The 18228-nt window shown below is 35.1% G+C and overlaps 2 protein-coding genes across 2 annotated transcripts; one reads left to right on the forward strand and one right to left on the reverse strand.

Annotated features, from left to right (window-relative positions):
* The first annotated feature begins 4494 nt into the window (after positions 1-4494).
* On the forward strand, positions 4495-8323 carry LOC133329237 (cytochrome b5 reductase 4). The gene is made up of 5 exons (XM_061537731.1): positions 4495-4639; positions 6499-6840; positions 6895-7885; positions 7956-8045; positions 8110-8323. Exons 1-5 carry the CDS (start codon positions 4495-4497, stop codon positions 8321-8323), a joined length of 1782 nt encoding a protein of 593 aa, XP_061393715.1.
* Positions 8324-10376: 2053 nt separating this feature from the next.
* On the reverse strand, positions 10377-17637 carry LOC133329236 (succinate dehydrogenase [ubiquinone] flavoprotein subunit, mitochondrial). The gene is made up of 5 exons (XM_061537729.1): positions 17378-17637; positions 11984-12498; positions 11046-11922; positions 10778-10980; positions 10377-10711 (listed from the first exon to the last, which is right to left on the reverse strand). The coding sequence occupies exons 1-5, from the start codon at positions 17429-17431 to the stop codon at positions 10381-10383; spliced, it is 1980 nt and encodes a 659-aa protein (XP_061393713.1). The 5' UTR covers positions 17432-17637; the 3' UTR covers positions 10377-10380.
* Between the last annotated feature and the right edge of the window lie 591 nt (positions 17638-18228).

Raw genomic sequence — 18228 nt, forward strand, 5'->3', positions numbered from 1 at the left:
ACACCTAAGTCTGTTTTACACGGTAGATTGGTTCCAGAAGAAGCCGTGTAAAAAAAGACATTGATATTATACATAAAGGGAATTCCCTTAAATTAGTGCTATTCACATTTGCTTTGACCAGTAAAAATTGTTTTTACGCTCTAAAGGAGAATTCACTTAAATCTTTAAGCTAGTGTTCGCAAACTATCGTTGGTTCAGACTTTTTTCTTTCATAAATACTTTTTTGTGATATGAACATACTTCGCAAAAATTAAATTTGACAAAAAAATTAAGTACATAAAATTTCAAATCGTGCTAAATGGAAGAAATTGTCTAAAAAAATTAAAAATATTCAATTTTCAAACCGTGTTATATCAAAACAGTGTAAAAAAGGACCGTGTAAAAACAGACTTAGGTGTATGTATAATAGGATAATGTGTATGCATATCACTAATTTGTTTATCACCATTCTAATCGACAATTCTATCAAAGGAATGACATCATATATTAATATGTATGTATGTATACTTTTCCCCCAAACTCATAGTCCAAAGTAACGTTAACATACTCAATCAAAAACCAGTCTTTCTGGGTAAAGTTTATCCCAAAAAATTGTAGCCACAGAATGTGGGCTATAAAATTTGAGATTGTTTTGCCCTGCACCATAAGCTGGAGTGTATGTTAAATTTGTCAATTCGTTTGTAACACCTCAAAGTATTCACAGGAGACACCACATATAACACATCTACGTACTAAAAATTATTAATATTGACCCAAGTTTCAGGGTAGCTCCCATACAACGGTACCCCCAAATATTCGGTATTTTGGGGGTTTGGGACACCTTTTCATTCGAGCTATAAATTTGATGTAATTTGGTATTTTGGTTTCTTATTGTATCTCCGTACCAAAAATTATTAATATTGCCCCTAGTTTCAGAGTAGCCCCCATATACACTGGTGGCCAAAACTACGCACCTACGTGGCATTGAATAAATAAAATGCTCAGTTTGATCCTTGGGTATACTATTCCTGATTTTTCTATAAGGTAAAGATCTGATGATTGTGTTGGCCATTATAAACATCTTATTTTGACTCTCGCAACCAATGTATACTATTCCTTGCATCCTGAACCGGTGGGAAGAGGTTATTTCTGTTTGTTTGTAAAACTCTTTTGATTTTGCTATCCATGACACTAGAAAGATCCCATACATGTTTTGGTGTATGTTTGGAGGTTATTGTCAAGTTGAAACACCCAGACAAACACTATGTTTTCTTCAGCGAAGGGAGCCATAGCGTTTTGGCGTGCTGGAAAATTCTTTCGAACTTCCTTACGAATCTCATATTGCCCTTGATGAGACGAACCTCTCTCTCCGAAAGCAAATTCCCGTCTCGCCCCACGAATTTGCTAAAATACGAAACGGCACGCTTGTAGCGCTTCGCATCGGATACTTCTCCGGCATTTCCTTTGAGCTATTGTCCATTGCTGAGGTATCGATAGATTCCCCATCGTCGGACATCGCCTCCGTCGCAGTTTGCCTTTGAAGTTTTACAAAATTATTATTCACCAGATTGATAGGGTTTCATTTTCAAAATGAAAACTATTTTGATTTTCTTCTTCTTTCAAAAAATAACACATACTATGATAAATGCTGTACAGCATGATGTATAGTGTATGGGACCCTTAAAGTATCCGATATAAAACTGAAAAAAACCAACACGATATCTTAATTTTTGGCCACAAGACCAGTGTATAATTTCTTCCGATTTTATGTAAATTTTGTATGGATAAAAAATACGATTTTTACGGAAACTTTTGTCCCAAAGTGATGATTACCTGAATAGTCTACATCACTGTTCACCAAACAGGCGCCCGTGGGCGCTTTGGGAGAGTACCAATACAACAGGCATGCTTACCCATATACGCTACCGTAACTGAGGGTCTAGTATATGGTAAACACATCACTATCAAAAAATCGATTTTTCTCTCCTTACGTAAATTCAGTTGTTTTTTTAATGGTCACAATGTTATTATTTTTGTACACACATTATTATTCTCAATTTAATTTTGCAAAATGAAAACTGTTCTATATCTTCTTCTATTCCCTATAATTAATGCTGTACGGCATTAGACCAGTGTTGGGCAAGTATCCGATTAAAACTGAAAAAAACCAACACGATATCTTAATTTTTGGCCACAAGACCAGTGTATAATTTCTTCCGATTTCATGTAAATTTTGTATGGATAAAAAATACGAATTTTATGGAAACTTTTGTCCCAAAGTGATGATTACCTGAATAGTCTACATGCATGTTCTATATCTTCTCTATTCCCTATAATTAAGAGTACGTTTAGACTACTAAATGTCAATTCCATAGCGTATACGTCACCTTAATCATCTTCACATATCCAGTGGATTATTTTTGACAGACTTCGTAAATCTAAAAGTACTTTAAGCTTATAAATGCACCTTACATAGTCAATAGCTGTTGGGCAAATATAGATGGCGTTGACCCTCTTTTTAATTTCACGATCTTTTTATGATATTTCGCATTTTTGCACAAAAATTACTTTATATTACTTGATCTCAATAACTCCTTTTAGTCTCAATATTAATCTATAACAATATTATTATAAATTGATTACAATAAAATTGTTTAAATATTTGTAATTCCCTATTAATATCTAACCTGTAATCCCTATTTAGTCTTCCCCTCTTTTTTAAAAAAAGCACACATTTCTTCTAGTTGTTTCGGCGAAATGATTTACCATGGAATTGTTTCGATATCAACGTCAAATAATTAGCGATTCTAAAAATCCACAAATTCAAGCAATTATTATTCTTCTGCTTACGTAATAAACATATATACAAACATACAATGTTGGTTGTTGATACAACATTAGGGAAGGAACATCAATGTTTGAAGCACATAGTAGCTATTGGATCAACAAAAGCAGCACGGGCATCGCCCATAACTGTTAGGATTATTTATTGCATCGTGCATGCATGACGACAACGACAAGACAGTGGCAAAACTAGTTGTTGCATCTTTCATTCTTTGTTTGAAGTTGTACTACTCAGTGTTGTTGCTGTTGGATCAATGGATATCATATTTTTTTTTTTGTTTAATTGTTGTTATAACGCCCGTAATCTCCTCATGGGTACACTTTTTAACACTTTCCCACTAGGTGAGGGAGGATGATGTAGTAACAGGAAAGAACAAAGAAAACACCACAATTATGACTTCACTTTGTAAGCAAGTTATATTGTTAATAAAAAAATCACACACACAAATTAATATCGGCACTTTAGCACCGCCGACACTAACTACATAATATACAATTTTATCACGTAATTATTTTATTTTTCAAAAAAGAAAAATATTTGCAAATATTTTTTGCGCTTTATTCTTAGCGTTTACATAAACTTACACTTTGCACCGGCAGCTAAAACAATACTGACTTTTTTATTTAAACAAAAAAGAGAACGCGAAAGTTCAATTAAACAACGTCGACACGACGTACGTCCGTTGGAAGAGAGGCAATCAGCAAACAATAACAAAAGATAATTTTTTGTTTTTGCACCAGCTGACAGTGCTGCCAGTATGACAGGTTTGGCGTGACCAAATGTTGGTGATGCCAGATTAGTAGGTTTTGGTAATATTTGGGATATTAGTAGAAGGGGGAATGATCTGCAAAAATCAACTAAAGTTCCAGAACCTAAAAGAATCTAGTCATTTTACAAGTTTGGCAACTTTTTACTCAAAAACCTTTCCCCAAAGCTGGTAAAACGTTGAACTAAATTTAAGAGAACACAAAATAAAATGCCGTTCTCTTTTTAAACTATTGGCTGTTATCATGATTTTCAAGTATAGCCATCCAATTTTGACATATTTACTAGATTTGCGTTCCCGAACTTTTTAAATTATTTTGTACTCTGAGAGCGGTTTAGAAATGTTTCCCTTTGACTAGCTTTACTATTAAAAAAGTACTGGAACAGACCATAATTTTTTAATATTTTTTTGATATCACAACGTTACCTAAATTCCAACGAAGCTTACAAAAATATTCAACTTACCCATTATAGCAAATACGTCCAATGCATATCTCTTAGCGAACTAATTGAAAACGAGAAGCAAAGTTAAAAAATTATAGAATGTGTTCAAATATTTCACATTCCTATTGAAAAAATTTTATTTTCTTTTTTTTTGATACTATTTTCAACAAAGTTGAATTTGTTCAACTTTGAGTATTCGTACGTCGACGTATTTCGGTAACATTCATATAAATCAGCAGTGATATTGATTTCCGGAATATTTCCGTCAACAATCTTGGAGCTTATGCAAAGAGCCTTACTGACGCTGAGGTGACAGACGTTGGACGAGAAATACTCGGATCGTAGACCCCTCTGTCGTGGAAACAGGGTCTCTTGTTTGGTGAAACTGCCTGCGCCACAAGTCGACATCCAGAAAACTAGATAATATACAAAGAGCCGCATCGATTCTAATAACAGGAGCCATGAGGTGCACGCCACAAGCAGCTCTGAAAGCAATGCTGAATTTAAGGTCTCTGGGCCTCAGCATTAAGTGTCAGGCCGCGCGTATTGAACAAAATCTTTGGCGAAGTTGTACCTTTGGGCATGGTTGTATATTGGACGAACCAGGTATGACAATGGACCAAATTGTAAAACTAAGCCATCTCAATCTACAGATCTAGTGATTGATGGCTCAATCAAACCACCCATATGTAATTTTTATCGGAACTTTGAGGCGTTCTTTCACGAAAGAGCCTTTGAACTTTGACATAACGAACCTAGGTGCATTGTGTCAAGATCTATTTTTTCCAACTGACAGAAATCATTACTGGTCATTGCAATATCAGGGCCTTTACCAGTAAGTGAACCATGCTACTGATTACTTTAGACTCTGTGTTGAGAAGGAGGAAGGAGCATCTCATGTGTCGCTGCCCAGTCCTGACCTAAAGACGGCACAGACTAGTGGGTGCTCACTTTCCATCGAGTATTAGTTTCTTCTCAACAACGAAACCTGATCTAATCTACAGCATCATTAGAAACCTAAAGTGGTTGGGAAAGTGGAACCTTGACACGTATCATTACTGGTCATTGCAATATCAGGGCCTTTACCAGTAAGTGAACCATGCTACTGATTACTTTAGACTCTGTGTTGAGAAGGAGGAAGGAGCATCCAAAAATGCAATTTGCTGCCATTAAGTCCTGACATTAAAACGGCACAGACTAGTGGGTGCTCACTTTCCATCTTAGAAGTATTAGTTTCTAAAAATAATAATATATTTCAATATTTGGCAAGTGGCTAAACCTGTATTAATATCACATATCAATAATCTACAGCATCATTAGAAACCTAAAGTGGTTGGGAAAGTGGAACAAAAACATTAGTAAATAATATTATAATATATCATAAAATCTAAGCATACCCGATTTTCTCGAAGGTATAGCCATCATTATAAATCATATTTATAGAGTACAGATAATTAAGTGGAACTAGTGGCCTATTATTTTTAATTTATATGTGCTGCTTGATAATGAAAATTGCTTTTCTTGAAAGCTTCTTATTCTACCTGAAATGATTTATTCCGATAGCTCTTGGAACAATTAATTGGTTTGTTCTGCTTGACCGACAGAATGGAAACATTTGTAGTAGAAAATCAGGACTTTGATTTTGGGCTTTAGAGTGCTGCAGCCACATATGTGACTGCCCAATCCCCAAACCTAACCTAACCTACAATTTATATTTATAGGTTTTAGAGGCAGGGAGCTTTAAAATATTAATAAATATAAATGATTCATAAATAAATTAATTATTAAATATAAATGATAAATAATACGTACATTTCAAAGTAAGGTATTTTCATAGTGTCAACGACTCTTTTTTCTAGATGTTACAAACGGAATGACAAATTTAATATATTTTATATACTCTACCTTATAATGAAGGTTATACAAATACAGCAATAGTAAATTAGTAAAAGTACAACCTTAAAATCAACACAACGTCCAATCAGAAAGTATATATTTTATTTAGTGAATAACTGGTAAAAGTTAATATCTGCAGATTATGTCTTATTTAAACAGTATATTAAGCATAAAACACGATTGTGGACATTTACAGATTTTCTGAAACCTAAAACAGCTGTTTTTTGCGTATTTCCTTTGCGGTCCTTTTTCTAAATAATAACAGATGTTTTGAGGCACATTTGTTTTTATCTACCTCCAACTTAAAAAAATAAAACAGAAAGGACAAATTGACAGCTTTGTTTAAGAAAATCGTCTTTTAGTTCCTTCTGTGCTTAATATCCTGAAAACAAAGGTAGCCCATATCATTTGTAAAAATATTCCAAACTTAGATCTATGTGAATGGTGTCCATTATTTTAGTGTAAACGGAAACAAATTCTTATTAGACTCTTGAATGTATGGAATATCTAATCAGATCTATTGTTTTCATTCATCTCTAGAAAATATTTTCACCTTTCAGATTTCTAAGAATCGTACAACTACAACACCACCAATATGTCCAATAAAACGACAAATAATTTATTAGCACCATCATCGCCCACATCCTTGATGATTCCACAGACACCACCAAATACCGGAAGCGGTTCCGCGACAGGCAATCCTCGAAATAAATGTGCCTTAAAACCGGGACATTCCTTGATGGATTGGATACGTTTGGGAAATTCTGGTGTTGATCTAGCGGGAACGAAAGGACGTATAATACCTGTTACACCAGAAGAGCTGGCCAAACATAATACCAGAAATGATGCCTGGATGGCGATACGAGGAGTGGTATATAATGTAACACGTTATATGGATTTTCATCCGGGAGGTAAGTTTTAAATGATTTATAAGATTTCAATATTTAAAGTCGGGCTGTTTTAAGGTGTTGATGAACTAATGCGTGGTGTGGGTAAAGACGCCACAAAACTATTCAATGAAGTTCATGCATGGGTGAATTATCAACAGTTACTTAACAAGTGTCTGATTGGTCCTCTGAAACACTCCAAAAAAGTAGAGAAAGTATTGGAGGTATCCACGAATGACTTATCACCTAAATTTACAAGACCTCCGTTGCCACCTGCTACACAAGATGTTGTTCCACGATTAGATTGGATACAAAATCGCAATAGTTTAACACTTTACTTTTATACAAAACAGTTTTGCAACCCTGGTTCCTTAATACGTAAAGTTCCTGAACGCCCAAATAATCATATAGAAATTTCGATACTGATAGACAACTATATACACAAATATGAATTTGAGCTACATGCTGAAATCAAATGGCCACCTAAAGATGTGAAAATGAATACCGAAAGTGGTAAATTGGAATGTAGTTTTGAGAAACCTGAGGAGCGAAAGGATTTATGGCCTCAGTTGGGGAAACAACAAGTGCAAAAAGTGCTTAAAAATTCCGTGGAAGATGAGTTGTTAATGGATTTTAAAACAAGTTTACAGCGACAGTATAATCATAATTCCTTTGTCCTTGTGCTAAATAGTCCTAATGTGATTTATACTCTACCACTTGGTTATCATGTCTCCTTGGAATGTCTGATAAATTCTAGAAATTTAAGTAAATGTTATACACCAATTCCCAGTCGATATCTAAAAGACGACAAAGACCTCAACAACTGCGGTGACATGGAAATGTGTAATTTAAATTTTCTTATTAAAAAATATACACATCCAAATAGTTTTTCCGGACATTTAAGTTCACTTACAAATGACATGACGATAAGGGTGTCAATACCCAAAGGTAACTTTAAATTATCCAAACTGGCAGGACATCGTAATATTTGTTTCCTAGCTGCTGGTAGTGGTCTGACGCCATTCCTGCCGTTAATTGATCATCTATTGAAAAGAAATACCAATAGAATGTATGTTATAAAATGAATTGGATTAATGTTTGAATGAGAATTTAAAATAACTTCTGTTTTTCTATTTTAGAGAACTTTTGAATTTGTTGTATTTTAATAGAACCTCTGAGGATATATGGTGCCACGATATGCTTTCTAATATTGCCAAAAATGATGAAAGGTAAATTTGTTTTTTATTTTAATATTTCATTGTAAACGTTAATTATTTATGTAATTACTTTTAGATTTGAATTTACAAATATCCTTTCAAATCCTGATGCTAGTTGGACTGGAGCTAAGGGTCATGTATCCAGCGAACTGCTGGCACCTTTGCTGGATAAATCAAAACCCGATAAAATAACATTTATATCCGCATGTGGACCCTCTGGATATAATACAAAAGTGGAGGAAATTCTACAGGAATTGGAATTTCCAAAAGAGAATTTATTTATATTCTAACAGGCCGAAAAGAACTTTGTTTGGATCTACTTATATCGACAATATTTTATACAAATATATATGTAGGTTTATTGTTGTTGTTTAAAATATTTGTTAATTTATTTGATTGAGAGGATTGTAAATGTAAAAATTTCGAAAAAAAATATTAATTAACTAAGATGGTGAAAAACAGGATAAATAAAGTTACGGTGCAGGGAGTTAATAACCCAGTACCGGTGGCAATCGTTGGTGAGACCACAAGCCATGTGTTGTAGAGATCAAGCGATTGTGATCCGGCTGCTCTAGGTGTGGATGCCTTGGCACCTGCAGCTGTACCTGTTACAAGCGCATCAAGTTTACCCAAAAAAAAAATATGACGAATCGGCAATTCAAGACTGATACTGCTGTAGTTCTGGGAGGGGAAGCGATGTCCGACGATGGGGAATTTATCGAGACACCAGCAAGGGAAAACGATTCAAAAGGCGGAACTGCCCGAGAAGCAACCGATACGAGGCACTATAAACGTGCCGTATTGTATCTCCGCAAATTAGTAGGGCGAAATGCGAATCTGCTTTCGGAGAGGCAGGTTCATCTCATCAAGGGCAAGATGAAATTCGTAAGGAAGTTGGAAAGAACTTACCCGCACGCTCTTCATCGTGAGCTCCAGATGGACAGGAACTCCCTCCCGAAACAGACCTCGGAATCGAGCAAAGTAGTAGAGTCGGCTAAGCCCACTGTCTCAGACAAATGTGTGAAGCAGGCTTCTGCACCGAAGCCTAACCCGAGTCAAAAGGCAATGGAAAAGGCTGTTGAGCACACCCCGACACAAACTGTCATCCATAAGGGTGATCGACGTGTGGAGGGCTCTGTCTCAAAGCCCGATTCTACGCCAATTGACAAAGGTGAAGCGGTTGGTGCTAAGGCTTTGTGTAGCACCACCGTTGGTAAGAATAGGAAGAAGGGCAAATCTGGCAAGGAACCATCATCTTCTGGACGAGGGAATACTGGCCCGCAGAACAAATCTGTAAAGGGCATTCGCTCATCAGAATATCCATAGAGGCCTTGTGTGAGTAGTATCTCTCTCGTACTCCTCACGACCTTAAGGTGCTTCCTGATCCAGGTGAATTCCTTCTCGTTAATAAACTTGGGTCCTTATCTGTCGGGCAAATTACTATTCTCAGGCAATAAACAAAAAGTAGCCCCAAATGACCTCATTATTTTTCTTGGATCATAATTTTTTGTCCAGAACAGTACCGAGATATATATCATCCAAAGGGAGTTCTAGTCTTTATGCCATCCAGTAATTATTCTCTTCAGCTACATATCGTCTTTTCGTAGTTAATTACATTTTCACTTCATATAATTTTTGGACATTGATTTTATGGAGCTGGAGGTTCCTCCAAATTATTTGGAAGTAATTTTTCTATTCAGTTAGAATTTAGTCCCGTTCCCGTACTGAAAAAGTGGTAACATTTTTTTTAAAGGAATCAATCGAAAACAAATTTTTTAATAAAAAAAGTTCTTGTAAGCTCTGGAACAGATCAATGGTATACCATATATTTATATATGACTAGCTGTAAATATATTTATGTATAATAATAATAAAAATTAAACCCACATTAAATATTTTAAATATCATTCATTTATTGTATTTTTTGTTTTATTTAAAAATTTACAACTACAACTTTTTTTCGCGTCAAAATATTAAAAAGGATTTCTTTCAAAGGAGGTAGAACGAAAATACATAGTTTTTTTATTCAATAATAAATAAAAACAAAAAAATTAAACAAAAAACGGATAACAAAAAAATCTAGCAGGAAGGAGAAAACCCAGAGTGGTGGTTATAAAACAAAGTGTAGATTTATTTGTTGTCGTTTTTTTTTCTTCTATTCAAAAATAAAGATTTAAAGAAAGAAGCTGTTCAGTTGTAGACAATAGTAATTTGTGTGTTTTTGTTTGTTTTCTTAGTATCTCGTATTTTTATATTAAACTTATAAAAAAAGAAGAAGAGGAGGGACATAGGAGGACAAAAATTCCAAAACAAAAAAGAAATATATTTTGGGAGGTGTAACAACATTTTAATACGAGCGAATTGCAGGAGGTACAGTTGTTACGGTATCATCCAAAGTATGATCGATAACAGGTCTGTATTTGATTTCGACGGTACCCTTGTCATCGGTTACCCATAGGAGTGTATGTTTGCGCCAATGTTCTTCCAAGGGCTTCTTTTGTTGGCCATCTACAGGCTTGCTGTAGTCGTATTCATCGATACGGGTCTTGTAATCTTCACGGGCGTGGGCACCACGGGATTCCTTGCGGTTTTCAGCAGCGACAATGGTCATCTTGGCATTGGCCAAAAGATTTTGCAATTCCAAAGTTTCAACCAAATCGGAGTTCCAAACCATTGACCTAAAAAAATATAAACGATTGGTAAACCACTGTTTGTTTGACAAATTTCTTATGATTTCAACTTACTTGTCGACAACCTTAATGTCCTTGAATTGCTGATAGATGTCGGACATCTTTTCAACACCCTCCTTAAGTACTGGGCCATCACGGAAGACAGCAGCATGATGTTGCATAGTCTTTTGCATTTTCAAACGTAAATCAGCTGTGGTAATGCTGCCGTTGGCATGACGCAATATGTCCAAATTGGCAACAGACATTTCACCGGCATTCTAAAACAAGAGAAAGAGAATTGTAAGAAAAATATATTTTTTCAAACTCCAACAATAACTCTTACATCCTTGAGAGATGGTGGTGTGGCACCGGGTTTGTTTTCTTCAGCAATGGTCTTGGCACAGGCACGACCAAAGACAACCAAATCCAACAATGAGTTAGCACCCAAACGATTGGCACCATGCACCGAGGAACAGGCAGATTCACCAGCAGCATACAAACCAGGAACAACCTTGTCGTTGCCATTCTCATCGATGGTCAACACTTGACCCTTGTAGTTTGTGGGAATACCACCCATGTTGTAATGTACGGTGGGCAATACAGGAATGGGTTCGCGTGTCACATCAACACCAGCAAAGATCATGGCGGTTTCGGAGATACCGGGCAAACGTTGAGCCAATTGCTCTGGGGGCAAATGGTGCAATTGCAAGTAGACATGATCCTTTTCGGGACCAACACCACGGCCTTCCATAATTTCAATGGTCATGGAGCGGGAAACAACGTCACGAGAAGCCAAATCCTTAGCCACTGGAGCATAACGTTCCATGAAACGTTCACCCTTGGCATTGACCAAGTAACCGCCTTCACCGCGGCAACCTTCGGTAATAAGGCAACCAGCACCATAAATACCAGTGGGATGGAACTGTACGAATTCCAAATCTTGTGAGGGCAAGCCTTGGCGGGCAACCATGGCGGTACCGTCACCAGTGCATGTGTGAGCAGAGGTGCAGGAGAAGTAAGCGCGGCCATAACCACCGGTGGCCATGACAGTGTTTCGGGCACGGAAACGATGCAGGGTACCGTCTTCCAAGTTCAAGGCAATAACACCACGGCATTCGCCGTTCTCCATCAACAAGTCCAAGGCAAAGTATTCGACGAAATAGTTACAATCGTAGCTCAATGATTGACCATAAAGGGTGTGCAACAAGGAGTGACCAGTTCTGGAAATCAAGAAAAGTATTATAAAAAAATACGCCATCGATCTTCTTGTTGTCTTCTTACCTATCAGCTACGGCACAACATCTGTGGGCTTGACCACCCTTGCCAAATTTCAAACTTTGACCACCAAAGGCACGTTGGTAGATTTTACCATCGGGTGTACGGGAGAAGGGCATACCATAATTTTCCAATTCAATGACAGCCTTGGGTGCTTCACGGGTCATATAGTGGATGGCATCTTGATCGCCCAACCAATCGGAACCCTTTACTGTATCATACATGTGCCATTTCCAGTCATCTTCTTCCATGTTACCCAGAGCAGCATTGATACCACCTTGGGCGGCAATTGTGTGTGAACGGGTGGGGAACAATTTTGTGATGACAGCGGTTTTGAAGCCCTCGGCTACCAAACCGAAAGCGGCACGCAAACCAGCACCGCCGGCACCTACAACAATGGCATCGTAGGCATGATCGACAATTGGATATTCCTTGGAGATGGCATCAGCTTTGGTGGAAGCTTCACGGCGGCCATTGCCGATGTGCAATTCGCGTTGTGGAACAACGGAAGATGCACGAAGCTGTAAAACGCGTAAACAACAAATTGATTATCATCATGTTAATGATGCAAAGATTCGAGAAACAAAGCCAATGTTTTGTGTATGTATGTGTGTGAGTGTGTGTATTAGGGTGTCTTGTATAAACACATGTTTGTTAATATGTACATGTGTCATAGTAATTATCGTCTCTAATCTATCTTAAAGGTATGTTATGGTCGATTATATCAACAGCAAAAAGTTTGTTATCGCAAATTTTTCGTTTCGTTGTTTTTGTCATTATAAAAAAATAATTGACACTTAACTGTTGTTGTTTTTTACGTAAGAGGTTTGTCGCGCTTTTGTCAATTTTTTCCTGTTTTATTTTTTTTTTTTTTTCAAACATAGAAGTTCTAACTCAAGTAGCATTGTTTTGCAAATCATTGGCTACTGATTTGTTCGAATGAAGGGAGTGTGGGGATCAGCTGGCCGATCAACAGGTAATTTATTTGTAATGGAGATTCGTGTAATTTATTTTACGGAAAATGTCATGGGGAAATAAATGATGTGTATGTGTTGAGTTGTCTTTTTTAATAACGTTAAAATAAAAGTGAGTATGTGTTTCTTTAAAAAATGCCGATAAAAAATCTTATATTTAAATTCTGCAACTACAACAAAATTCACTTTCATTATCAATTTTATGTGCAAAAAAAAAAAAAAATACAGAATGCAGCCAATCATAGTAAATCACAAAACAAATCGATTGACAGCTAAGACAAACCCGCTTTGTTCATCAATAAATCTATGGATTTATGACATATAAATGTACATACAAACATATGTATGTGTATGTTTTGCTACTGTAATTTAGTAAATTGCAAATTATATGGTTCATGAAAGTGAAATGTCGTGTTAACTACAATTTATAGTTGTTGTATATGTAATTAAAATACAAATGTTCTGAGGACTGGGGCACGACAAATATAAAATGATGAAGTTTTTTTATTTTTCATTTATTTTAATCGCACTCGTTCACCAGTAATAAGCAGAAGCTATGCTTACGTTTAATAAATTTTTTGACAAATTACTATATTTCAAAAGTTAATGTTGGACAAATCTATTTGGTAACAAAATAATATTTATAATTGAATAACAGATAATTCGTAACGCACCAATTCATTTTTAAATCAACAATTATCCACGTATTTTCATATAAAACATAGTGGTTTTTAATAACTTCAAAGTAATACTTTTTTAATATAAATGCAGGTTTTAAATTATGGTATACCGTCAGTAAACACATATCATAGGACTCAAACATAAAAAATTAGTGCGATAAAAATTATTCCTATCAAATATTAAAATATTTATTTTAAGTTGAAAACTGCCTATTCTCTTATACTGCAAAGAAATCCGCTTCTAATAATAATTTATGCTTAGGTGGATTACTGGTTACAATATCAGAGACCAATGTTTATACATTTTGATAACGATTAAACTGGTTCCCTGCATTTTACTGTAGGTCATCTGGACTTTTTTCGTGTTTTTTTAACCAAATGAAGCATTATGATTACAACAAAACAGTTTTTTGCTGAAGTCTGTCCTCTTGGAAATGTTCTTCAAAAGCCCTTCTTTAAATTAGAAGAGTTTCTGTAAGCCTAAGTAACATTGGTTGAGGATATACCATTTTTATGGACAAAATCCACAACTTGTTTCGGAACCGAGATTTTATTCCCTAAATACAAAATTATATCCAATTTGGATAAAAAATCTACCTTAACTTCCAAAAAAAATCAAATTTGGGTTGTAACTAAAAAGTGGAACAAAAGATTAATAAAATGTGGTAGGAGGACATCCCCAAAATACCGAATATTTTGTATTTTCAATACCAAACTTTTCAATAGAATAAAGTCCATTACTGCAAAAATATTCCGGCCTTTTATTAATAAAGCCTTTCGAAATCGATTCTTCTATTAGGTTAATTCCCATCTTTCGAGTTTTCATTTCAAATATTTATTTATTTTATGAATAATTTATTGGTATTTACTAATTCTAGCAATTTCTGGTACATTCGGACCTTTATTTTCTATATTAAGGGTGATTTTCCCATGTTAGGTGTACTGTAAAAATTGTTGCTAATTTTGATAGATTTTACAGATTTTTTTATTTGTAATTCAATTTATCGGTGTTTAATTTATCAAATTTAAGATGGCTTTTAAAAATATTTTGAAACAATATGCAGTAAATAATCACAAGATGTTTTAAATATGTGGCCAGGTCAAAGTCGATGTTTTTTTTTCTCGAAAATCGTTATTTTTGTAAAAAATTATATGTTCACACTAAATCTCTATAGTACACAATATCTAAATGTTTTGAATGTGCCTCATCGAAATATTAGTTTTAGATCCCACGTTTCTTTGGCCCAAATCCGTTTCAGACAATTTGGAGTTGATTTACAAATGCCCGTCCGTCTTTTTGGCCGGCTGGTGTCTACGATAACTCTCGAAAGGAGTATCCGATTTTACCAAAACTTTGCACATCGTATTATTTATACCAAACTTAGTTCAAGTTAGTTCTGGTACCTACCCCACAAAATTGTGCTAAACATTATTACTATGAACCAAACATTACACAGCCAATTATCTTTAGATTAATTCCGTAGATGGGACCCATTGGTCCACTCCTTCCGGTACTTCCCTCACAAATGGTCAACATTTTCAATATTAATAAAGCCAATAGCAGGCGATTTGAACAAAACTTTGCACAACCTATTATATTTACCAAGCCGGGATCATGTCTGAAGTTGGGACCCGTCGGTCGACTCCTTCTGGTACCTCTCCCACAAATGGTTTAACAGGTGCCCCTCCTGCCAGCAAAGCCCTCACGACACACACCATATATTCAATTGTCCGTCCGAACCTACAAGACTATCGCCTATAGACTTATGGCTAAAGCCAAGAGAGATGGCACAATTTCTCCGTCTAACCTCTTCAAATCCGATTTCCTAATAATTAAGTAATATATTTTCCTTTTCCTTCTTCTATTTTTTTCTATCAACATTTTCAGGACAGAACTTTCATCAACAGCCAATCTGTTACAATAATTTTTAATTAAATAAAATAAGTTTGAATAAATTCTAAGCTGAAAAATTTGACAAAATTTTTAAAAATTAATTAATTTTATTTTTTCATTAGTAATATAATTATCTGGTTATTTCAGTTTAAATGCAAAAGCTGCCCAATACTGGTTTATAGATATAAACTATGATAAACCAGTTATTTTTAATTTTGGTAAAAATTAGTTTTGGTATTTTTTTAAAAAATGTTATATATTATCTTTATTATATTGAACTATTATGAAATGAATGTGGTTGGATGTGGATCTCAAAATTGTGTTTATTTATTTGTTTCATTCAATAATACTAAAGTCTTAAAAGAATAAACAAAAACATTCTGGCGATAGGCATGGACAAAACTAATAACAATAGAAAATATCCCTGTAATATAAGCCCCTTTTCAGAAAATCAATAATTTACGATGGTTTTCATTTTATTGTAGGGATCATTAACAGAAAACTAGTTTTGTTTTCTAAAATCCCTTTTTACATACTCAAACCCTTAATATAATACCCCAACCTGTTGCTATAAAATCAAGACACCTAAACTAAATGCAGACGGTATTTAATTCTATACAAATGAACAATTAATGGACCAATGCTGCGCAAGACAAAACCAAGCATCATAAATTATTATTCTAGACTGGGGAGACTGTAACTAAATGTATTAAAGCCGACAACAGACCATCGAAATGCATTCATTATCAATGTGGGAAAAGTGAAAACATGAAATACACTTGACCCATCAAGTAGGTAGACAGGTAGAATTGCGGCATATTCTTTTTAAAGAAGATAAGAATATTATTATCAACTAAAGGAATTCAATATATAGCTTGAAAAAAAAAATCATAAGACGCAGGTAGAAAACTCAAATAGCAGTAAGGGGGGTGATCAACGAATGGAACACTAAGAAACAATAAACATACACACAAATCTATAGATTACCTAATAAGAAATTTAAATGCCCCCCTCAATGGAATAGTGTTTCCATTATTTTTGTAATTTAGAAGAAGGTAATTAAATATATAAATCCGATGATACTCTGCTCAACAAGAAAATTTAGGATTAACGAAGATGTGCATCGTCGGCCAAGAAGACAATGAACTTTTTGGGGCGACAACATAACCTTAAACAACCGACAGACAATGCCAATCGCGAACTGCCGCATTATTTGAGCATATTTCATTTGTATTCACTAAGGAAAATTACCTATATATGATAAGTTGAGTGTTCTGTTTTAATTTAACGTGGCTATGTAAAAAATAATTTACACATGTATTACCTAACACAATAACAATCACATGGTTTTATTTTTCCAGAAAACTATTTCCTCTGTTTTCGAATAGAATTAAATTACTATTTATCCGATATGAACGAAGAAGCGATTTTTTTAATGCCTAACATTTAAAGTGTTACCATTACATAACCGCACAATTTCTGTTGGGGAGTTTCGAAAAACGTCTTAGCGCTTCTACAAGAGAGGGCCAGGCTGTCACTGAAGAAATTGATGGGGGGTGGGTGGTTTTCCCATCACCTCATCACTACTATCCTGATTGTTGTGAAATTCATATCCTGCCTCATTTCTGCTGTTTGGTCTATGAGTTGCACATTTGGAAAAACTGATTGTGTAAGCTGCTTTTGCTTTGATGAATTTCTTTGCACATTTCGTTTTGGTCTGCTGCTGCTCTCTCCCAAAAAAATCAAAACAATCTTTCGTTTTTATCATCCCACACCTCACACACACCGCACGCAGGCAGGCCGAACAATATTCTTTTTTTTAATATATATTTCTTTTTGCTTTTGAACGTACCATAGCAGCGGCATTTTTAGCCAAAATCGATGGCACTCGCATTAAACTCGCCATTTTATTTGATGTTTTTGTTATGAAATTTCCTTAATGATATTATTTATTGTATTCTTTCAAAAATATCGAAAACCGCTGGGCGACTTGTGCCAAAATTTTAGTCGCCTTTTTGTTCAAATTCTATTTTTTTTTTTAATCGCACCGATTAAAACTTATTTTTACACAAATTTTCCCCAACTACTTCGACTTTCGACACTCTCTCTCACACTGAGGCACTCAGCAATGAATAGGGATGTACAAATCGAATTTGTGTCTAATCGATAGTTTGTTATCGTTGTAAAAGGGGTTATAGGTTTCTGTAGGTTCTAAGGAATGTGGGAAATAGGTTGCTGTAGGTGGGAAAATGAATGGGGTAATTAGAGAAGTTGTCTCCTTTGAATTTTTAAATACAAAAAGTAATTTCTTCTAAAATGGCATTTACATTTGAACCTTTTTTCCGGGCTAACCTACTGTATGAGGATTTATTAGACATGTATACAATGGAATTGATAATTGAAACGTGAAGGTGTTATAATCCATTTATCAAAAAAATACAAATATATATATATATATATATAGGCATAACAAGCCACTATATAAAAAAAGGATAAGAAGCTAACAAGAAGTATTAGAAGGAAGGTGGGAATAGTTTTGATGGCTATAGAAATTGGAAAGAAAACATATTACGTGCTAAGGGTGCACTTTCCAACCACTTTAGGTTTCTAATGATGCTGTAGATTAAAGCAGGTTCCATAGTTGATAAGAATCTTAGAGACGATGGAAAGTGAGCACCCACTAGTCTGTGCAGTCTGTAGGTC

This window comes from Musca vetustissima, unplaced genomic scaffold, assembly GCF_032173495.1.
Source record: "Musca vetustissima isolate MV318-11 ecotype Yass unplaced genomic scaffold, APGP_CSIRO_Mvet_v1 utg5570, whole genome shotgun sequence".
In the NCBI taxonomy this organism is placed as follows: domain Eukaryota; kingdom Metazoa; phylum Arthropoda; class Insecta; order Diptera; family Muscidae; genus Musca; species Musca vetustissima.

Bases quoted from the DNA above. Each gene is read 5' to 3' on its own strand.
- LOC133329237 (XM_061537731.1), top strand. From the start codon at position 4,495: ATGAGGTGCACGCCACAAGCAGCTCTGAAAGCAATGCTGAATTTAAGG. The intron at 4,640-6,498 runs GTATGACAATGG...CAGATTTCTAAG, and splicing joins TTGTATATTGGACGAACCAG to AATCGTACAACTACAACACC. The intron at 7,886-7,955 runs GTATGTTATAAA...TTTCTATTTTAG, and splicing joins AAAAGAAATACCAATAGAAT to AGAACTTTTGAATTTGTTGT.
- LOC133329236 (XM_061537729.1), bottom strand. From the start codon at position 17,431: ATGGCGAGTTTAATGCGAGTGCCATCGATTTTGGCTAAAAATGCCGCT. The intron at 11,923-11,983 runs GTAAGAAGACAA...CTTGATTTCCAG, and splicing joins TGTTGTGCCGTAGCTGATAG to AACTGGTCACTCCTTGTTGC. The intron at 10,712-10,777 runs GTAAGTTGAAAT...ATATTTTTTTAG, and splicing joins GACATTAAGGTTGTCGACAA to GTCAATGGTTTGGAACTCCG.